The sequence below is a fragment of the Hyla sarda genome, chromosome 4, assembly GCF_029499605.1.
Source record: "Hyla sarda isolate aHylSar1 chromosome 4, aHylSar1.hap1, whole genome shotgun sequence".
NCBI classification, from domain to species: domain Eukaryota; kingdom Metazoa; phylum Chordata; class Amphibia; order Anura; family Hylidae; genus Hyla; species Hyla sarda.
In genome coordinates, this window is record NC_079192.1 from 173,752,871 (window position 1) to 173,772,873 (window position 20,003).

General features: G+C 46.3%; 1 protein-coding gene across 2 annotated transcripts in view; it reads left to right on the forward strand.

Annotated features, from left to right (window-relative positions):
- The window catches only part of HCN4 (hyperpolarization activated cyclic nucleotide gated potassium channel 4), a 485,567-nt gene that overhangs the window by 419,220 nt on the left and 46,344 nt on the right, over positions 1 to 20,003 (forward strand). For both annotated transcript variants that reach the window (XM_056572770.1, XM_056572769.1), the window contains one exon: positions 15,639 to 15,785. In XM_056572770.1, coding sequence (XP_056428745.1) covers positions 15,639 to 15,785 — 147 coding nt within the window. The remainder of the gene's footprint in view (positions 1 to 15,638; positions 15,786 to 20,003) is intronic.

A 20,003-nucleotide genomic window follows, 5' to 3' on the forward strand; every position in this document is an offset into this window, starting at 1 on the left:
TAAGACCGGTGGAAAATTTATTGACAACCTCTTAATTAAATGTGTAATTAGACCCTCTTACCCCCATACATATAGGGGAAGAATGCCCCCGCCCCTTGTATATTAGCAAGATGGAAAGAAACAGGAATAAGGAGGGATTGTTGTGCCATTGTTAGGACTAAGGGAAAACAAATTATCGTTAGAAATGAATGATTCCTTTACGTCCTCAAGCAGATACCCCCATGGGAGGGCACTTATGCCCAAAGGAGGAATAGCTAGCTATTTTAGAATCCACTCTATAGTGTGAGATAAAGGTGGAGTGTGAACTCCAGGAAGCTGATTTACAGATTAATTCCAAAGTATTGGGCTTCTCTCTGCAAAATAATTAGCTACTGCTCTAGTAGAGTGAGCTTTGACAAAGTCAGGGGGCTCCAGTCCCTGAGAAACATGAGACTCCCAAATAGCTTCCTTCATCTAATAGTTGGTTTTGAAGTGTCCATTACGGACACTAGAAAAAAGGATAAAAAGGTTTTCATCCTTACGGAATTGCTTGGATTGATCCAGGTAAAGCCTGAGACATCTCGAGAGGTCGAGGGTACGAAGGCCTCTATCTTCTTTCTAGGAGAGGAGAGGAGCTAACACAGGAAGAGAAATAACCTGGTTGATGTTAGTAAAAGTTGGCACTTTAGGAATAAAAGAAGGTAAAAACTTCCTCCTGTCCTGGAGGAACTGAATGTAGGGCTCAAAGGCTGAAAAGGCTTAGAGTTCTCTGAGGTGATGGCCAACAAAAAGGTAACTTTGAGTGTAAGAAACTTTAGATCCACCTCCTCTAAATGCTCAAAGGGGGGAGATGATAATCCCCTGAGCATGACTGTCATGATTCGGCTTACAGGTTGTGGATCCACTGTGTCAGCGAGGGATTGGCGTGGACCGTGCTGGTGGACCCGTTCTAAGAGGCTACTGGTGTTCACCAGAGCCCGCCGCAAAGCGGGATGGTCTTGCAGCGGCAGTAGCAACCAGGTCGTATCCACTAGCAACGGCTCAACCTCGCTGACTGCTGAGAAGGCGTGGGACAGAAGGACTAGGCAGAGGCAAGGTCAGACGTAGCAGAAGGTCGGGGCAGGCGGCAAGGTTCGTAGTCAAAATGGATAGCAGGAGATCAGGTAACACAGGCTTGGACAACACTAAACGCTTTCACTGGCACAAGGCAACAAGATCCGGCAAGGGAGTGCAGGGGAAGTGATGTGATATAGCCAGGGAGTAGGTGGAAGCCAATTAAGCTAATTGGGCCAGGCACCAATCATTGGTGCACTGGCCCTTTAAGTCTCAGGGACCTGGCGCGCGCGCGCCCTAGAGAGCGGAGCCGCGCGCGCCAGCACATGACAGCAGGGGACCGGGACGGGTAAGTGACTTGGGATGCGATTCGCGAGCGGGCGCGTCCCGCTGTGCGAATCGCATCCCCGACGGCCATGTCAGTGCAGCGCTCCCGGTCAGCGGGACTGACCGGGGCGCTGCAGGGAGAGAGACGCCGTGAGCGCTCCGGGGAGGAGCGGGGACCCGGAGCGCTCGGCGTAACAGTACCCCCCCCCCCTTAGGTCTCCCCCTTTCTTTGTCCGGTAACTGCTTCCCATGGGATGAGGACACCGGGAGTGATTGAAGGGTTTCCTCAAAGGCAGGCCGTACAGCAGGAGTGGGAATGGGGAGGGAGGGCAGAGGGTGAAGCTTGGCACGGGGCAGGGTGACACCAGGACGGGGGCCATGAGGAGGCACTGAGGCTTGCCTGACAGGACTGGGAGGGGGGGAGAGGCATTTCTTGTGGCAAGCAGAGTCCCAGTTCTTGATCTCCCCGGTGGTCCAGTCAAGGGTGGGAGAATGAAGCTGGAGCCATGGCAGACCGAGGAGGACCTCAGAGGTGCAGTTGGGAAGGACGAAAAATTCAATCCTTTCATGGTGGGGTCCAATGCACATTAAGAGGGGTTTTGTGCGGTAACGCACGGTGCAATCCAATCTAACTCCGTTGACCGCGGAAATGTAGAGCGGCTTGACGAGACGGGTCACCGGGATGCAGAATTTATTCACCAAAGAATCCAAAATGAAATTCCCAGAGGCACCAGAGTCCAAGCAGGCCACGGCTGAGAGGGAGGAGTTGGCTGAAGGAGAAATCCGCACGGGCACCGTGAGACGTGGAGAAGCAGACTTTGAACCAAGAGACGCCACACCCACGTGAGCTGGGTGCGTGCGTGCGTTTCCTAGATGTGGAGGACGAATAGGGCAATCCACCAAGAAATGCTCGGTACTGGCACAGTACAGACAAAGATTTTCTTCCCTACGGCGATTCCTCTCTTCCTGGGTCAGGCGAGACCGATCCACTTGCATGGCCTCCTCGGCGGGAGACCCAGGCGTAGATTGCAAAGGATACTGTGGGAGAGGTGCCCAGAGATCTAAGTCTTTTTCCTGGCGGAGCTCCTGATGTCTCTCAGAAAAACGCATGTCAATGCGGGTGGCCAAATGGATAAGTTCTTGCAGGTTGGCAGGAATCTCTCGTGCGGCCAGCACATCCTTGATGCTACTGGATAGGCCTTTTTTAAAGGTCGCGCAGAGAGCCTCGTTATTCCATGATAATTCGGAAGCAAGAGTACGAAATTGGATGGCGTACTCGCCCACTGAAGAATTACCCTGGACCAGGTTCAGCAGGGCAGTCTCGGCAGAAGAAGCTCGGGCTGGTTCCTCAAAGACACTACGGACTTCAGCGAAGAAGGACTGGACTGTGGCTGTGGCAGGATCATTGCGGTCCCAGAGCGGTGTGGCCCAAGACAAGGCCTTTCCTGAAAGAAGGCTCACTACAAACGCCACCTTAGACCGTTCTGTAGGAAACAAGTCCAACAACATCTCCATATGCAGGGAACATTGAGACAGAAATCCACGGCAGAGTCTAGAGTCCCCATCAAATTTGTCCGGCAGGGACAAGCGGAGGCTAGGAGCGGCCACTCGCTGCGGAGGAGGTGCAGGAGCTGGCGGAGGAGATGGTTGCTGCTGTAGCAGAGGCAGAAGTTGCTGTAACATGGCGGTCAACTGCGACAGCTGCTGTCCTTGTTGGGCAATCTGCTGCGATTGCTGAGCGACCACCGTGGGAAGGTCAGCGAGACTTGGCAGCGGCACCTCAGCGGGATCCATGGCCGGATCTACTGTCACGATTCGGCTTACAGGTTGTGGATCCACTGTGTCAGCGAGGGATTGGCGTGGACCGTGCTGGTGGACCGGTTCTAAGAGGCTACTGGTGTTCACCAGAGCCCGCCGCAAAGCGGGATGGTCTTGCAGCGGCAGTAGCAATCAGGTCGTATCCACTAGCAACGGCTCAACCTCGCTGACTGCTGAGAAGGCGTGGGACAGAAGGACTACGCAGAGGCAAGGTTAGACGTAGCAGAAGGTCGGGGCAAGCGGCAAGGTTTGTAGTCAAAATGGATAGCAGGAGATCAGGTAACACAGGCTTGGACAACACTAAACGCTTTCACTGGCACAAGGCAACAAGATCCGGCAAGGGAGTGCAGGGGAAGTGATGTGATATAGCCAGGGAGCAGGTGGAAGCCAATTAAGCTAATTGGGCCAGGCACCAATCATTGGTGCACTGGCCCTTTAAGTCTCAGGGAGCTGGCGCGCGCGCGCCCTAGAGAGCGGAGCCGCGCGCGCCAGCACATGACAGCAGGGGACCGGGACGGGTAAGTGACTTGGGATGCGATTCGCGAGCGGGCGCATCCCACTGTGCGAATCGCATCCCCGACGGCCATGTCAGTGCAGCGCTCCCGGTCAGCGGGACTGACCGGGGCGCTGCAGGGAGAGAGATGCCGTGAGCGCTCCGGGGAGGAGCGGGGACCCGGAGCGCTCGGCGTAACAATGACTGATAAATCCCATGCAGGGATAGGTCGGATGATTGTAGGCTTAATTCTAGAAGCTCCTTTTAGGAATCTTCTAATTAGGTGGTCTTGAGAAAGAAACCTATTTCTGCTGAAATAGCAGAAACTTGCACTTTAAGGGTTGAAGATGATAATTCTTTGTCCAATCAGTCTTGCAGGAATTGAAAAATGGTAGGTATGGAAGGATTCTTGGAGGATAGTTGGCACAAGCGACACCATGACGAGAAAATGTTCCAAATTCTTCCATAATCTTTTGTAGTTTTCAGATCTGGAGTGCGATAGAGTGGAAGGGACTGATCAACCTCCAGGCTGTCAGGTTGAACATTTGTAGGTTCGAGCAGCCATGAGTGTCCCCTGACACTATTGCTTGCTCTGGGGGAAGCCTCCAATATTGACCTTGACTCATTTGAACCCACCTCTTTTGGGCCAGTATGAAATAAATCACAGAGGCTTGGTCCTACCTGATTTTCATCAATACCCTCGGAATGAAGGAAAGGGGAGACCAGCCTGAACCTCCACAGGATTGAGAGAGCGTCTACCACCACAGGATTGTCTTCCCTTTAAATGGAGCAGAATCTCTCCACCTTGAATCTCAATGCCATGAGATTGATCTCTGGCATACCCCACCTGAGCGTGATCTGATGAAAGATGTCTGGATGGAGAGACCACTCTCTAGTTGCTATGACATTGTGAGTTCTCCGGATATGAACGGCCAACAAATGGGTGAGGTTTAACTTTGCCCAATCCAGAATAACACCTATCTCTCTCAGGGGACATTGTGACTTTGTGCCTCCCTGTTTGTTGATGTACAATAAAGCTGTCATGCTGTCTGTTTGAACTCTTACCGCCTTCCCTTGAATCTGAGGTGCAAAATGGAATAGGTCCAATCTGATGGCTCTCATTTCCAGGAGATTTGAAGCTAATATCTTTTCCTGGGGAGACTAGGTCCCCTGGATTGTCATGTCCAATAAGTGAGCTCCCCAGCCTACAAGGGATGCGTCTGTGGTAAGTATGATCCACACAGATGGGATCAAAGACTTCCCATCCTGAAGGTGTACCCACCATCTCAGGGAGGACCCGACTTGAGGGGACAGGGAGTGCACGGAATTTAGTCCCACTGGACTGTGATCCCACTTGGCTAATTCTTCCGAATGAAGCGGACATAGGTGCCACAGTGCCCAAGGCATCGCCTCTGCGCTTGCTGACAGAAGACACAACATTCTCATTAGATAGTGAATTGTTACCTTCTTGGGAACTATGAGAGATTGGGCTGTATCCTGTACCCATAGCTTTCTTTCAGGATTCAGATGAATTGTCATCACTACAGAGTCCAGAAGGAACCCCAGGATTTTCACTGAGGTGGCTGGTTGGAGATTGAATTTATTCCAATTGATTATCCAACCTAGCTGGTGAAGGAAGGATACAGCAATCTGAATATGTTGGGATACAATTGCTTGAGAGGAGGCTTTGAGGAGCCAATCGTCTTGGTAAGGGACTATAGATAGACCCTGAAGTCTCAAAGCTGCCAACACGGAAACTACTACCTTGGTAAATGTATGTGGGGCCAAAGAAATTACAAATGGGATGGCAACAAACTAATAGTGCCTTAGGACTCCCTGAATTTGAACAGTGATCCCTAAGAATCTTCTGGACCCAGGGTGGATGGGGATATAAAGATAAGCATCCTTGAGGTCCAAAGTTGCCAGGAAATCCCCTGGCATTAGAAGATTGATGACAGACTGAATCGTTTCCATACAGAAACGCTTGCGTCTGATAGACCGGTTGAAGAACCTTAGGTCTATAATCATTCTCCAGTCCCCGGTTACTTTGGGCACCAAGAACACAAGAGAATAGATGCCTGCCCCTTGCTCCGGAATGGGAACCTCTTCTAGGGCTCCCTTTTGGAGATATTCTAGAATATAGGTTTCCAAAAACAGTTTTTTGCTGGAAGGTAGGAGTCTGGTCCTCACAAAATTGTCTGGAGGAACATTGTCCAACTCCACTCTGTAACCCTGTGAAATTATGCGAAGGACCCAAGTGCCCTGAATGTGAGTCTGCCAGGCAGGCAAAAAATGCTGAAGGCGATCGCCGACAGGAAGTGAAGGAGAGGGGAGTTGAGACATAATGGGAGCACTGGCAAAAGTCCAAGAGCCTCAGAGAGGCCCTTAGTCAGGGTGCCGAGGACTTTACACAATTGGAACCCCTGGAGCGCCTAGCGCACATTTTTTGGGACCCCAGATCTGTTCCCATAATGCCCGCCTCGACTGGGAAAGGGCTGCTGAGGAAGAGATTTCCCTTTCCTATCAGACAGCTCCTCCATTATGTGGTCGAGTTCAGTCCCAAATAAAATGCCAGGCTCATACGCCATCATACACAAAGTGTGCTTAGAGGAGGTATCAGACCTCCAGGGCTTAAGCCACAAAGGGCGATGTCCTGCAGAAGAAAGAACCATAGTTTTAGAGGTTAACTTCAATTGTTGAGGGGCAGCATCACATAAAAATCAATTGAAAGACTACTCATCTTGCAAGAGGGCAGGATGTCCTCCCTAGAAACCCCTTGGTCTAGGTCGGCCTGGATCTGAGAGAACCTAGCTCTCAGAAATTTGGCTACCTCAGTGGAGGCTATAGCCACAGAAGCAGAAGTCGAGGCAGTCGAATAAGTGCTCCTCAAGGTGCAGTCAGCCTTGCGGTCAATGGGATCCTGAAGGCTGGAGCCATCATCGGAAGGAACCATGGTCCGCTTGGATTACTTGGAGATGGCCAAATCCACCTTAGGAACAGGTCACCAGGAAGACACCTGGTCTTCCAGCATCGGAAACATGCTCTTAAACTGCTTGGTAAGAACGGGACCTTTCTCCGGCTTCTTCTACTCAGTCTTCATCAAAGACCAGAGGGAATCATCTGCTTTAAAGGCCTTTAGAGGCAGATTTAGAAGCTTCACCCCCGTCAGTATCATGGTACCCTGACCTGATGGACCTTAGCAGCCGCTGGGTTTTCTCAGGAAAAAACAGATATTGAAATGTATCATCTTCTTCAGAGGATGAAAATTGAGAATCCTCACGGGCTGCTTCTCCAGACTTTCCATTTGCTTTACCAAATGGAAAGCTACAAAAGCAACAAACATCGCAGGAAGAAAGTACTATAGCAAAGGCTACGCGCACTGAAAGCAGTAATTGGACAAAAGTCAGAGCACCACCACTCCAGGAGACCTTACACCTGCACTGGCTGGCTGAAATAGTGTCCTGGGTGCAAACACTTAAGCTCCGCCCCATATGGGCAGAATCAGGAAATAAAATGTATTATTTCAAGTATAAGTAAGAAAAAAATAACCCTTAATAGGGAAGAAAGGGTAGGTTGAAACTAACAACCCCTGTGAAAAGCGAGCAGAAACTACAGTAGTAACTCGCAAAAACCTCCGGCCAAAGGACCAGAAGTGACGACAGATGTGAGGCCGCGCCGCTCCCTCACGGAGCGCAGAGCGCACACAAGGAGGAAGCCAGGAGGAACAGCGCCGGCGCTCACAAAACTAAACCAAGCAGCAGCGCAGTCCAAGAAAGAAAAGGAAGAGAATAACAAAAAAGAAAGGGGAGTCAGACCCCAGAAGTATGTCAGGAAAAAACACCTAAGAAGACCCAGGTAGAAAGGCACAGGGTCCAGGATACTGGACATCACCAGTCAGAACCTGTCCAAAGGACAGAAAAAAAAAAACAAAGGACAGGGTCATTCTTCCCCCATATGTATGGGGGGGTCTAATTATACATTTAATATAGTTAAAATAAATACTAGAACCATACTGGTGTTTGATTTAACAGAGTGCTAAAGGTCAAATTTTTTTTTTTATGTACTAATCCCCAGTGTAGATGGGGATATGAACTGCTAACAGTCAATGATTTTGAGGCCTGCACAAAAGATGCGATCAGCCAATGAAAGGGTTTTTGTTCATTAGTGTCTGGGCCTTTCACAGGAGACATAAATTGGGAATTAATGTTTCTATGAATGTTTTTCTTAAAGCATTTCTTAAGATTGCCAATCCACTATTTTAATGCTGAGAAATCTTTTTAGAGTGGGAATCCAAATAGAAATGTAGCGTATTGTTAAAAAAAAGTATATTCAAAATTCATGGACTCAGATTTACCAAACTACATGCAGCCCCCTACTCCCACTAGAATGGCAGACGTCTCCATTCTATGCTCTCTGGCTCGATAAGAACCATTGCTGGGGCACATCTTACAAAAGAGAGTTGCGTATAGTTCACTCTCCTAAGGCCTACCTAGAACATAGCTGGTAGAGGCACCAAGTAAGATGGCTCTCAGTAACATATCTACCTCAGCAGGTATGCCATTGGTAGGAAGAAGGGATAGATCAAATCCTGACATTTTTCTTTTACTTGTTTTCCTTAGTTTAGTCGATTAAGTATGTGCCAAATTGTTTAGCAACATGCAGAAATACAAAAATGTACAGCATCTAAAAACCACTGCTCTACAGGTTTATTTAGCTAAAAGGAAATCTGCTACTTTCATAATTCACATACCACCACCCAGAGTCTACTAGTGGGAACTGCATGGTACACTCTGAAGATATTTGAGGCTGTATAACCTCACACATATAGCCTGTACATGTGCAAATATCCATCAGACCACATAACTATTATTAGGCACTGTTTTGTCATATAACATTTTATACCCAAACAGAAATATGCACAAAAACATAATAATAAATCGTATTTAAGTAATTGTATAGTACATTGTTACCACATCATAGTGTGACACAGTACATGGATAAATTATTAAAAGATATTCATATAGTACACCAACATAACACATTTGGGGAACTGAATCAAAGTTTGCATGCACCAGAATTTGGTGCAGTTTGCACCAAAAACTGGCAGACGTGTTATGATACAGATATTTAATCTTAGTTAGACAACCATGGAGCTGTAAACCATGCTCGAGGGTTGTGTCTTATTTGAAAGTGGATGTGGCTTTGTTGAAAGGGGTGTGGTTTAATAGCAAAGCCATGTACCAAAAAGGTGACAAATTTGGCACACATTTTTAGTTTAAAAATAAGCCAACTTAAAGGGGTTCTCTGGTGCTTACACATCTTATCCCCTATCCAAAGGATAGGGGATAAGATGCCTGATCGCGGGAGTCCCGCAGCTGGGGACGCCCGTGATCATGCACGCGGCACCCCGTTTGTAATCAGTCCCCGGAGCGTGTTCGCTCCGGGTCTGATTACGGGCGACTACAGGGCCGGCGGCATGTGACGTCACGCCTCCGCCCCCATGTGACGTCATGCTCCGCCCCTCAATGCAAGCCTACGGGAGGGGGCGTGATAGCTATCAAGCCCCCTCCCGTAGGCTTGCATTCAGGGGCGGAGTGTGACGGGGGCGGAGGCGTGACGTGATGACGTGATTCGCTCTTGCAAATATGTGCGGGTGCAGTATAGGGGCAAGGAAACCATACTTTTTAAATCAAAGTTCAGTGTTTTATTCACACTTGGCACACAGCAAACAGTCTTTAAATGCAGAACCAAAGAAAACGTAACAAAAGTCCACCTGTAATCCTTAGGTGTTTGTTCACACCTGAGTCCATACCATGCGGCATCAAGCAAGTCTTGTCCAGACCTCCAGGCAGACTGTTCACCAGCTTCCAAACTTGGAGCAAACACAGGGAAGAACTCCACATACAGCTCTCTCTGGCAATGTGAGCTGCAACTAGCAAATCCCCCTCAGCTGGTGAAACAGTTTGCCTTTAAGGCCAACAAAAGGCGGCCTGGATTGTGGGAGTGACTCCCCCCTACACTTGATCATTCCCAGTAAGAGCCATCCCGGATTGGCCTTCCAGCCATACTACGGCCATAGTGTCAGACTGCATCGTTGCACAGACACTGAATAATACCAGCTCTTACTTCACCAAAGCCAGGAGCCTTGGTGACACATATCGCCCATCCACCACGATGCCTTTTACCTTATCACAATATATATATATATATAAATTGACAATGAACTAAGACTAGACTGCCAGCGCAAGCATGATAGAACTGCCTTCTGCAGCCCTGTGTAGTTCTACTGCACATGTTTTGTCATGTGCATTGAAGCGCCACGTGTATTACAGGACAAGCGGGTGTAATGTAAGTGGAGAGAGACTGTACTGGATGCCTTACAAAAGATTTTTAATGCATATAAACACCCTAAAGTCCCACTAAAGATAAGACTGTATTATACATGTGAAGCCATACTGCAATGTGTGGGGAGTTTTACATGTGTTTTCTGTGTGACAGGTGCCCTTTATGCAAGTTAGCAACATGGCTCAGTAAGGTAAAATATATTAAGTAAATAAAACATAGATGTAGGTGTACAAGTTTAATAACATGTATTCAACAACAATAGATACAGGTGTGATGTCCCAGTACGGGATATAGTCCTGTACAGTACTTAGGCCTTGTCAGGTTGAGTCCCTCTGTGTCCTAGGGGCTCTCCTGCAGTGTCTCCCCCATAGTAATATTCAGTGGGGATCAAAAGTTTGGGCACCCCAGGTAAAAAAAATTGGATTAATGTGCATAAAGAAGCCAAGGAAAGATGGAAAAATCTCCAAAAAATCTCCAAATTACAGATTAGACATTCTTATAATATGTTAACAAAAGTTAGATTTTATTTCCATCATTTACACTTTCAAAATAGTAGAAAACAAAAAAATGGCATCTGCAAAAGTTTGGGCACCCTGCAGAATTTATAGCATGCACTGCCCCTTTGCAAAGCTGAGACCTGCCAGTGTCATGGATTGTTCTCAATAATTATCTGGGAAGACCAGGTGATGTCAATCTCAAAGGTTTTAAATGCCCAGACTCATCTGACCTTGCCCCAACAATCAGCACCATGGGTTTTTCTAAGCAGTTGTCTAGAAATCTGAAACTGAAAATAGTTGACGCTCACAAAGCTGGAGAAGGCTATAAGAAGATAGCTAAATATTTTCAGATGTCAATATCCTCTGTTCGGAATGTAATTGAGAAATGGCAGTCATCAGGAACAGTGGAAGTTAAAGCAAGATCTGGAAGACCAAGAAAAATATCAGACAGAACAGCTAGCAGGATTATGAGAAAAACTATTCAAAACCCACGTTTGACTGCACAATCCCTCCAGAAAGATCTGGCAGACACTGGACTTGTGGTACACAATTCCACTATAAAGAGATACTTGTGCAAATATGGTCTTCATGGAAGAGTCATCAGACTAAAACCTCTTCTGCCTCCTCACCACAAAAATCAGCGTTTGAACTTTGCAAATGAACATATAGACAAGCCTGATGCATTTTGGAAACAAGTTCTGTGGACCGATGAGGTTAAAATTGAACTTTTTGGCCGGAATGAGCAAAGGTACGTTTGGAGAAGAAGGGGAACAGAATTTAATGAAAAGAACCTCTGTCCAACTGTTAAGTATGGAGGTGGATCAATCATGCTTTGGGGTTTTATTGCAGTCAGTGGCACAGGGAACATCTCACGAGTAGAAGGAAAAATTGATTCAATAAAATGTCAGCAAATTTTGGATGCTAACTTGATGCCATCTGTGAAAAGCTGAAGTTAAAGAGAGGATGGCTTCTACAAATGGATAATGATCCTAAACACACCTCGAAATCTATGGGGGATTACATCAAGAGGCTAAAACTGAAGGTTTTGCCATGGCCTTCACAATCTCCTGACCTCAACATAATTGAAAATCTATGGATAGACCTTAAAAGAGCAGTGTGTGACAGACAGCCCAGAAATCTCAAAGAACTGGAAGACTTTTGTAAGGAAGAATGGGCAAAGATACCTCAAACAAGAATTGAAACACTCTTGGATGGATACAAAAAGCATTTACAAGCAGTGATACTTGCCAAAGGGGGCAGTACAAGATATTAACTCTGCAGGGTGCCCAAACTTTTGCAGACGCCATTTTTTAGTTTTCTGTTATTTTGAAAGTGTAAATGATGGAAATAAAATCTAACTTTTGTTGACATATTATAAGAATGTCTAATCTGTAATTTGATGCCTTTTGGAAATTTTTCAATTTTTCCTTGACTTCTTTATGCACATTAATACAAATTTTTACCTGGTGTGCCCAAACTTTTGATCCCCACTTTATATTATGTATAGTGTTATGTGTGTTATGTATAAAGGACCTTTAAGGACCTTTGAGTTAGTCACATGATAATGTGTCCACATGATGTGTTTGTTACCCAGAGAGCACCAGCTAATCAGGTGACCTGCAGCTTGACCTATGGGCTTCTGGCTTAGCCCCCCTTTATAAGAGGGGCAACCATTACAATATGTCTCTTAGATCCTGAGGTACAGTAAAGACCAGATGTCTCAGAGCTAGTGTCCAGCACATCTGGAGGCCTCAAGCCTAACCTACAGCCACTTGTCAGTGAGTCAAGTCATCTATGTCTGCTGTCACCGCCTACAGTCAAGTCAAGTCTATAGTCAAGTCTATTATAGTCAACGTGGCTGTCCTAAAGTCTGTCAAAGTCACCACAAGTCCCAGCAAGCTGTGAGGTTCTTCTGGGTTACTGGCCACCTCTCTGGGATCCTGGCCTAGCTGTAAAGACTATTTCCATCTGTCTACCTCAGTAAAGCTACCGTTAACCCTTACCTAGTCTTGGACTATTATTGCCCTGCCTAACCTTGGGATAGCGGAGCTACCTTCGGGTGGTTACTTAGGAAAACCACGCCCTGGCGTCACTAACATTTAGGGGTTATTACCATCTGCCCTTGGGCTATAACATTTGCCCTATACACCACACCTTCGCACCCCGTGGCTCACCACACAGAACAATTTTACAGCCTATCCTCTGCCCTCTCCTACAGATGTATTCAACAACAGCAAGTTACTGAAGAAGAGTTCATATTTATATACTGTTTTTGCAACCTAACTTCTCAGTTAAGCATCAAAGATGATGCAAAGTCCTTGAAAAGATGAAAGAAAGGAAAGAAAGAAAGAAAGAAAGAAAGAAAAAAGGAAGGGAAGAGAAGAGGAAGGGAGAGAAAAGGCAAAGGGGGTTCCACCAGGTAGGGTGGGTCGAGTGCACTTAGTAGTAATGCTTATGGGGTCTAACAAGGTGAAAGTTAATAGGAAATCTAGCATGACTAATCATAACTTCTTGACTGTTGAGCATGTCCACCAAATATGAAGCCTTTTCATGGTTGTCCCTAGTAGTAAGGCAACTCAGGGAACAGTTGGGAGAATATCCTGAAACAATATGGGAAATACAAGCAGATGTGAGGTATTGTCTGGTTAAAACTTTTCAGTTAGTTTTAATCATAAGGGTATTGAGGATCCCCTTGGAACCAGAAGTAAGAGCCTAGTTCAGATTCCCATGTAGCAATGTATGAGAGTTGAGAATGAAAGAGAACATGGATTAATGTGTCCCTGTCATTTATCAAATCTTTTTACATGCCACAGAAAAATTTGAAATGTTTTGGTCTAGTCAGGGTCAGACCCCCATAGATTATTAGAACAAGCTAGGAAAAGTGAGCACTTAAAGGAAATCTGTCGCCAGTGTCACCTGCACTAACCTGTCAGTACTTGCCTTGTCCCGTTCCATGCAGGGGATCTCCGGTAATCTTCTCCGGTAAGCTTCAGCTCTGGGCCCGGCTTGGGGCACGGGTGGAGCTTAGTGACATCACCGCTGCTGTCCTCTAGCAGTGGGACTCAGCAGAGAAAGTACCGTTGTCATCAGTGTCACCTGCACTACCTGTCAGTACCGACAGGTTAGTGCAGATGACACTGCTGACAGGTTTACTTTAGGCTCTTCACTTCCTTGCTCGCAGCAATCTCTGCCCAGTTCCCCTCGACAGGCTCAATAGGCTTATAATGGAGCCCTTTTAGTTTAATTGCTGTAAGTCAGGAAATGAAAGGCATAAGGTGTACCAGTCATTTGCAAAAACTTTGTATATAATGTACTGTAGATAATAATATTATACCTATATGTATAACATGCATTGGTTAAACAATGTGTTTATTTTTGGTGAAATAATGCTGTCTTGCCCCGGCAAATATTGCCTGTGTGTCTCTGTGCAGAGACAAAATACAGGAAGTGAGGGCAGGACAAGTAGGGCTCTTTACAGGCTCCTGGTTTGTCAATAATCCTGCTGTGTGAGCCTGGGGCATGTCACCGAGCCTTAGTGCATAGAGCCTTGTTTGTCCTCAGTGCACAGAGCCCTGCTTGTCCCATCCACACAGGCAATTGCCACAGGGACAAGACAGCATTTTTTCACCAAAAATATACACTTTCTTAACCAATGTATTATGACAATGCCAATTTAATCCTTTGCTCATTTTAATGATCATGGGGCCCATTACATTCAGACCCCCAACCAATAAAAACGTTTGACATGTCTTTGTAGCATGTTTAAGTCTCTGTTATTAAACAAAACTTTTAAGAAATACTGCAGTCTTAGACACGTATCCCTTATCCGCAGGATAGGGGATAAGTGTCTGATCACAGGGGGTCCGATCGATGGGACCCCTGCGATCTCCCCGTATGCGGACCCCATATTGCCGTGGCTCTGCGTGACTAATGCACGTGTTGTTGCCCTCATACAGCATTATGGGAGACGCGGGGATGCACGAATGCTGCATCTCAGCTTCTCCCATAGAGATACATGGAGGGGGCGTGTCGGTCATGGAATCATGCTGCGGCAGGAGATGACGGGGAATCCCAGTGTTCAGACCCCCCACGATCAGACACTTATCCCCTAATGTGCGGTTAGGAGATAAGTGTCTAAGACTGCATATCTCCTTTAGGTTAGAGTATAACAGAGATATTTAGCCAAGAGTATATGAAGAGGATTTGTAATGCTGTTCGAATCTGGTAAGTATAAGTGGTTTAGATAATCTACAGATAAGTTCATGGAATTTATGATGTAGTACCTATTGGGGTAACTGGTCTAGAGAAGGTTACGATGTGCCACTCAAGGTCTTCAATGGCCAATCAGAGTGGTGGACTGGAAGTGTCTTGGTATGGCTGTTTTGTGCAGATTGGTATTATCTAAACAAATGTTATACTCTTTGGATCTGTGTCTGGTATTGTCTAGTGTATTAATAGGAAGAGGAAGTTAGAGGGACTCTTAAAATATAACAATTGAGGTAACAGGGTCATCTTTAATACATTTTTCCCAGAAAATGTGATATTTCCCCCCAGGCCACTAAAAGATGTGTAAATAGGGTAGTTAGCCTTGTATAGGGAAGAATAGGAGTTTGTTAGTTTGATCCACCAAATAGTCAAGATACACCTGTGACAAATTAAAAGGGAAAGAAGAATGGAGGAGGCTGACCATAAAGACAGGTAGGTATATATTGATAATATTACTTGATCACCCCCTAATGTAGACCTGATGTCACTAGAAAAAAAATTCTGGACATCTGGCATAAGCAGACAATATTTACAGACCACAGTGTCAGGGTTGTGTAGGTTCTAACAATACATGGGTTTTCTTTGATTGGTTGAGAATGAATTATTTAGCAGGGGAACAGTACAACATAATATTTTTTAATGTAATTGAATGCATAATGCCAAAGATATCTCCAAATATCAAGGCTTCTACTTAACATATTTCAAAACCTGATGATCTCTCTTCTTGTTTTCATCAGCAACTACCTAAAATAAATATGAGCCGCTAATTGGAATGGAGGTGGCATGCTGTGCTTTTGCATGTAATGAAATACTACTGATCCATTTTCAAATCTTAATACCTGTATTTTCCCTTTTTTAAGTATAAACAAGTGGAACAGTACATGTCATTTCACAAGCTCCCAGCTGATATGCGTCAGCGGATCCACGACTACTACGAACATCGTTACCAAGGGAAAATGTTCGATGAAGAAAGTATTCTTGGCGAGTTAAGTGAACCTCTGAGGGAGGTAAGACATTTCCTCCTAACAGATGTAACATATTAGAACGCTGTATGGTACTTACAACATTTACAACTGTGCACATTTTTGCTAAATCTTTAGTGACGAATGTGGTATAAATAAAAAAGTAAAAGAAAACATGTTTCATCAGACAGGGCCAGCTTCTTCCACTGCTACGTTGGCCATTTTTGTTGCTCGTGTGTCAAGAAGGCACTTTGAGCAGTCAACAGGAGTCAATGTAGGCACTCAGTGACTGGTCAGTGGCTGTACAATCCAACACATGCCAACATACATACCCAGCATTAAAGTTTTTTTCAGAATCGGCCATCAGTATCAGATTAGAAGTCTGACTACCAATATTCCTAATGATCAGCTGGTCCCTTCAATCACCTCCTTGTGGGGGGCCACCTGATTAGCTAATGTGTATTGGGGCTTCCTGACTCTGTCTGGTAAGTGATGGATTGTGTATTTTGAATTTCAATGGCCATACAGCATAAAACAAAATAGGTCCATGATGCCAAAAAACTTTGACAGTCTAGGGAATGTCTAGGGAGCAATATTGTGTTCCCCAATGCATTAAAGCGGTTCTCTGGTATGAAATTAATGAAAAAGTACTACTTATCTACCACTAGCCCCCACAGCTGATGGTCCCCACTTGTCACTGACATTTCCTGGTTCCTGTTGAATGTTGCCACCACAGGAATTGCCCTGCTTAGCCGACTACTGCCCCCAGCAATGTTCCACCGCAGTCAATGGTTGAGTGGGCACTTCTTGCAGGAACCAAGAGCCATGAAGTAGCCTTGACAAGGAGGGACCAGTAATGTTGGCGTGACAAAAGCAGGAGCAGAGGGTAGGTTAGTATTACTACTGTATTATTTTTACACCTCTACCAGGCATATATATAATTTTGCCCCTGAAAAAAACCCTTTAAAGTGTACCTGTCATGAACAATTTTTTTTTTATATAATGTACAATGCATAGTGAAAGTATTCGGCTCCCTTGAACTTTGCAACCTTTTGCCACATTTCAGGCTTCAAACATAAAGATATAAAACTGTAATTTTTTGTGAAGAATCAACAACAAGTAGGACACAATCATGAAGCGGAACGAAATTTATTGGATATTTCAAACTTTTTTAACAAATAAAAAACTGAAAAATTGGGCGTGTAAAATTATTCAGCCCCCTTTAGTTAATACTTTGTAGCACCACCTTTTGCTGCAATTACAGCTGTAAGTTGCTAGGGGTATGTCTCTATCAGTTTTGCACATCGAGAGACTGACATTTTTGCCCATTCCCCCTTGCAAAACAGCTGGAGCTCAGTGAGGTTGGATGGAGAGTGTTTGTGAACAGCAGTTTTCAGTTCTTTCCACAGATTCTCGATTGGATTCAGGTCTGGACTTTAACTTGGCCATTCTTACACCTGCATATGTTTATTTGTGAACCATTCCATTGTAGATTTTGCTTTGTTTTGGATAATTGTCTTGTTGGAAGGCAAATCTCCGTCCCAGTCTCAGGTCTTTTGCAGACTCCATCAAGTTTTCTTCCAGAATGGTCTTGTATTTGGCTCCATCCATCTTCCCATCAATTTTAGCCATCTTCCCTGTCCCTGCTGAAGAAAAGCAGGCTCAAACCATGATGCTGCTACCACCTTGTTTGAAAGTGGGGATGGTGGGTTCAGGGTGATGAGCTGTGTTGCTTTTACGCCAAACATAACGTTTTGCATTGTTGCCAAAAAGTTCGATTTTGGTTTCATCTGACCAGAGCACCTTCTTCCACATGTTTGGTGTGTCTCCCAGGTGGCTTGTGGCAAACTTTAAACAACAGATTTGTGCAGTATACGACTGATTGTTGTCCTATGGACAGAGTCTCCCACCTCAGCTGTAGATCTCTGCAGTTCATCCACAGTGACCATAGTCCTCTTGGCTGCATCTCTGATCAGTCTTCTCCTTGTATGAGCTGAAAGTTTAGAGGGACGGCCAGGTCTTCGTAGATTTGCAGTGGTCTGATACTCCTTCCATTTCAACATTATTGCTTGCACAGTGCTCCTTGGGATGTTTAAAGCTTGGGAAATCTTTTGTATCCAAATTCGGCTTTAAACTTCTCCACAACAGTATCTCGGACCTGCCTGGTGTGTTCCATGTTCTTCATGATGCTCTCTGCACTTTAAAGGACCTCTGAGACTATCACAGTGCAGGTGCATTTATATGGAGACTTGATTACACACAGGTGGATTCTGTTTATCATCATTAGTCATTTAGGTCAACATTGGATCATTCAGAGATCCTCACTGAACTTCTGGAGAGAGTTTGCTGCACTGAAAGTAAAGGGGCTGAATAATTTTGCACGCCCAATTTTTCAGTTTTTTATTTCTTAACAAAGTTTGAAATATCCAATAAATTTTGTTCCACTTCATGAGTGTGCCCCACTTGTTGTTGATTCTTCACAAAAAATCACAGTTTTATATCTTTATGCTTGAAGCCTGAAATGTGGCAAAAGGTCGAAAAGTTCAAGGGGGCCGAATACTTTCACTATGCACTGTAGATAATCCATTATATGTATGTGTGTAATATACATTGGTTAAAAAATGTGTATATTTTTGTTCCCACAGCTATTGTTTGTGTGTCTCTATGGGGAGTCCAAATACAGGAAGCGTAGGTGGACAAGCAGGGCTCTGTGCACTTAGGGCAAGCAGGGCTCTGTGCAGTGAGGACAAGAAGGGCTCTGCGCAGTGAGGACAAGTAGGGTTCTGTGCAGTGAGGACAAGAAGGGCTCTGTGCAGTGAGGACAAGCAGGGCTCTGTACACTGGGGACAAGTAGGGCTCTGTGTACTGAGGACAAGCAGGGATCTGTGCAGTGAGGACAAGCAGGGCTCTGTGCAGTGAGGACAAGCAGGGCTCTGTGCAGTTAGGACAAGCAGGGCTTTGTGCACTGAGGACAAGCAGGGCTCTGTGCAGTGAGGACAAGCAGGGCTCTGCAGTGAGGACAAGCAGGGCTCTGTATGCTGAGGACAAGCAGGGCTCTGTGCAGTGAGGACAAGCAGGGCTCTGTGCACTGAGGACAAGCAGGGCTCTGTGCACTGAGGACAAGCAGGGCTCTGTATGCTGAGGACAAGCAGGGCTCTGTGCAGTGAGGACAAGCAGGTCTCTGTGCACTTAGGACAAGCAGGGCTCTGTGCAGTGAGGACAAGCAGGGCTCTGTGCAGTGAGGACAAGCAGTGCTCTGTACACTGAGGACAAGCAGGGCTCTGCACACTGAGGACAAGCAGGGCTCTGTGCACTGAGGACAAGCAGGGCTCTGTGCAGTGAGGACAAGCAGGTCTCTGTGCACTTAGGACAAGCAGGGCTCTGTGCACTTAGGACAAGCAGTGCTCTGTACACTGAGGACAAGCAGGGCTCTGCACACTGAGGACAAGTAGGGCTCTGTGCACTGAGGACAAGCAGGGCTCTGTACACTGAGGACAAGCAGGGCTCTGTGCACTGAGGACAAGCAGGGCTCTGTAGACTGAGGACAAGCAGGGCTCTGTGCACTGAGGACAAGCAGGGTTCTTTGCACTTAGGACAAGCAGGGCTCTGTGCACTGAGGACAAGCAGGGCTCTGTGCACTGAGGACAAACAGGGCTCTGTGCACTGAGGACAAGCAGGGCTCTGTGCAATGAGGACAAGCAGGGCTCTGTGCAGTGAGGAAAAGCAGGGCTCTGTGCACTGAGGACAAGCAGGGCTCTGTACACTGAGGACAAGCAGGGCTCTGTACACTGAGGACAAGCAGGGCTCTGTGCAGTGCGGACAAGCAGGGCTCTGTGCACTGAGGACAAGCAGGGCTCTGTGCAGTGAGGACAAGCAGGTCTCTGTGCACTTAGGACAAGCAGGGCTCTGTGCACTGAGGACAAGCAGGGTTCTGTGCAGTGAAGACAAGCAGGGCTCTGTACACTGAGGACAAGCAGGGCTCTGCAGTGAGGACAAGCAGGGCTCTGTATGCTGAGGACAAGCAGGGCTCTGTGCAGTGAGGACAAGCAGGGCTCTGTGCACTTAGGACAAGCAGGGCTCTGTGCAGTGAGGACAAGCAGGTCTCTGTGCAGTGAGGACAAGCAGTGCTCTGTACACTGAGGACAAGCAGGGCTCTGCACACTGAGGACAAGTAGGGCTCTGTGCACTGAGGACAAGCAGGGCTCTGTAGACTGAGGACAAGCAGGGCTCTGTGCACTGAGGACAAGCAGGGTTCTTTGCACT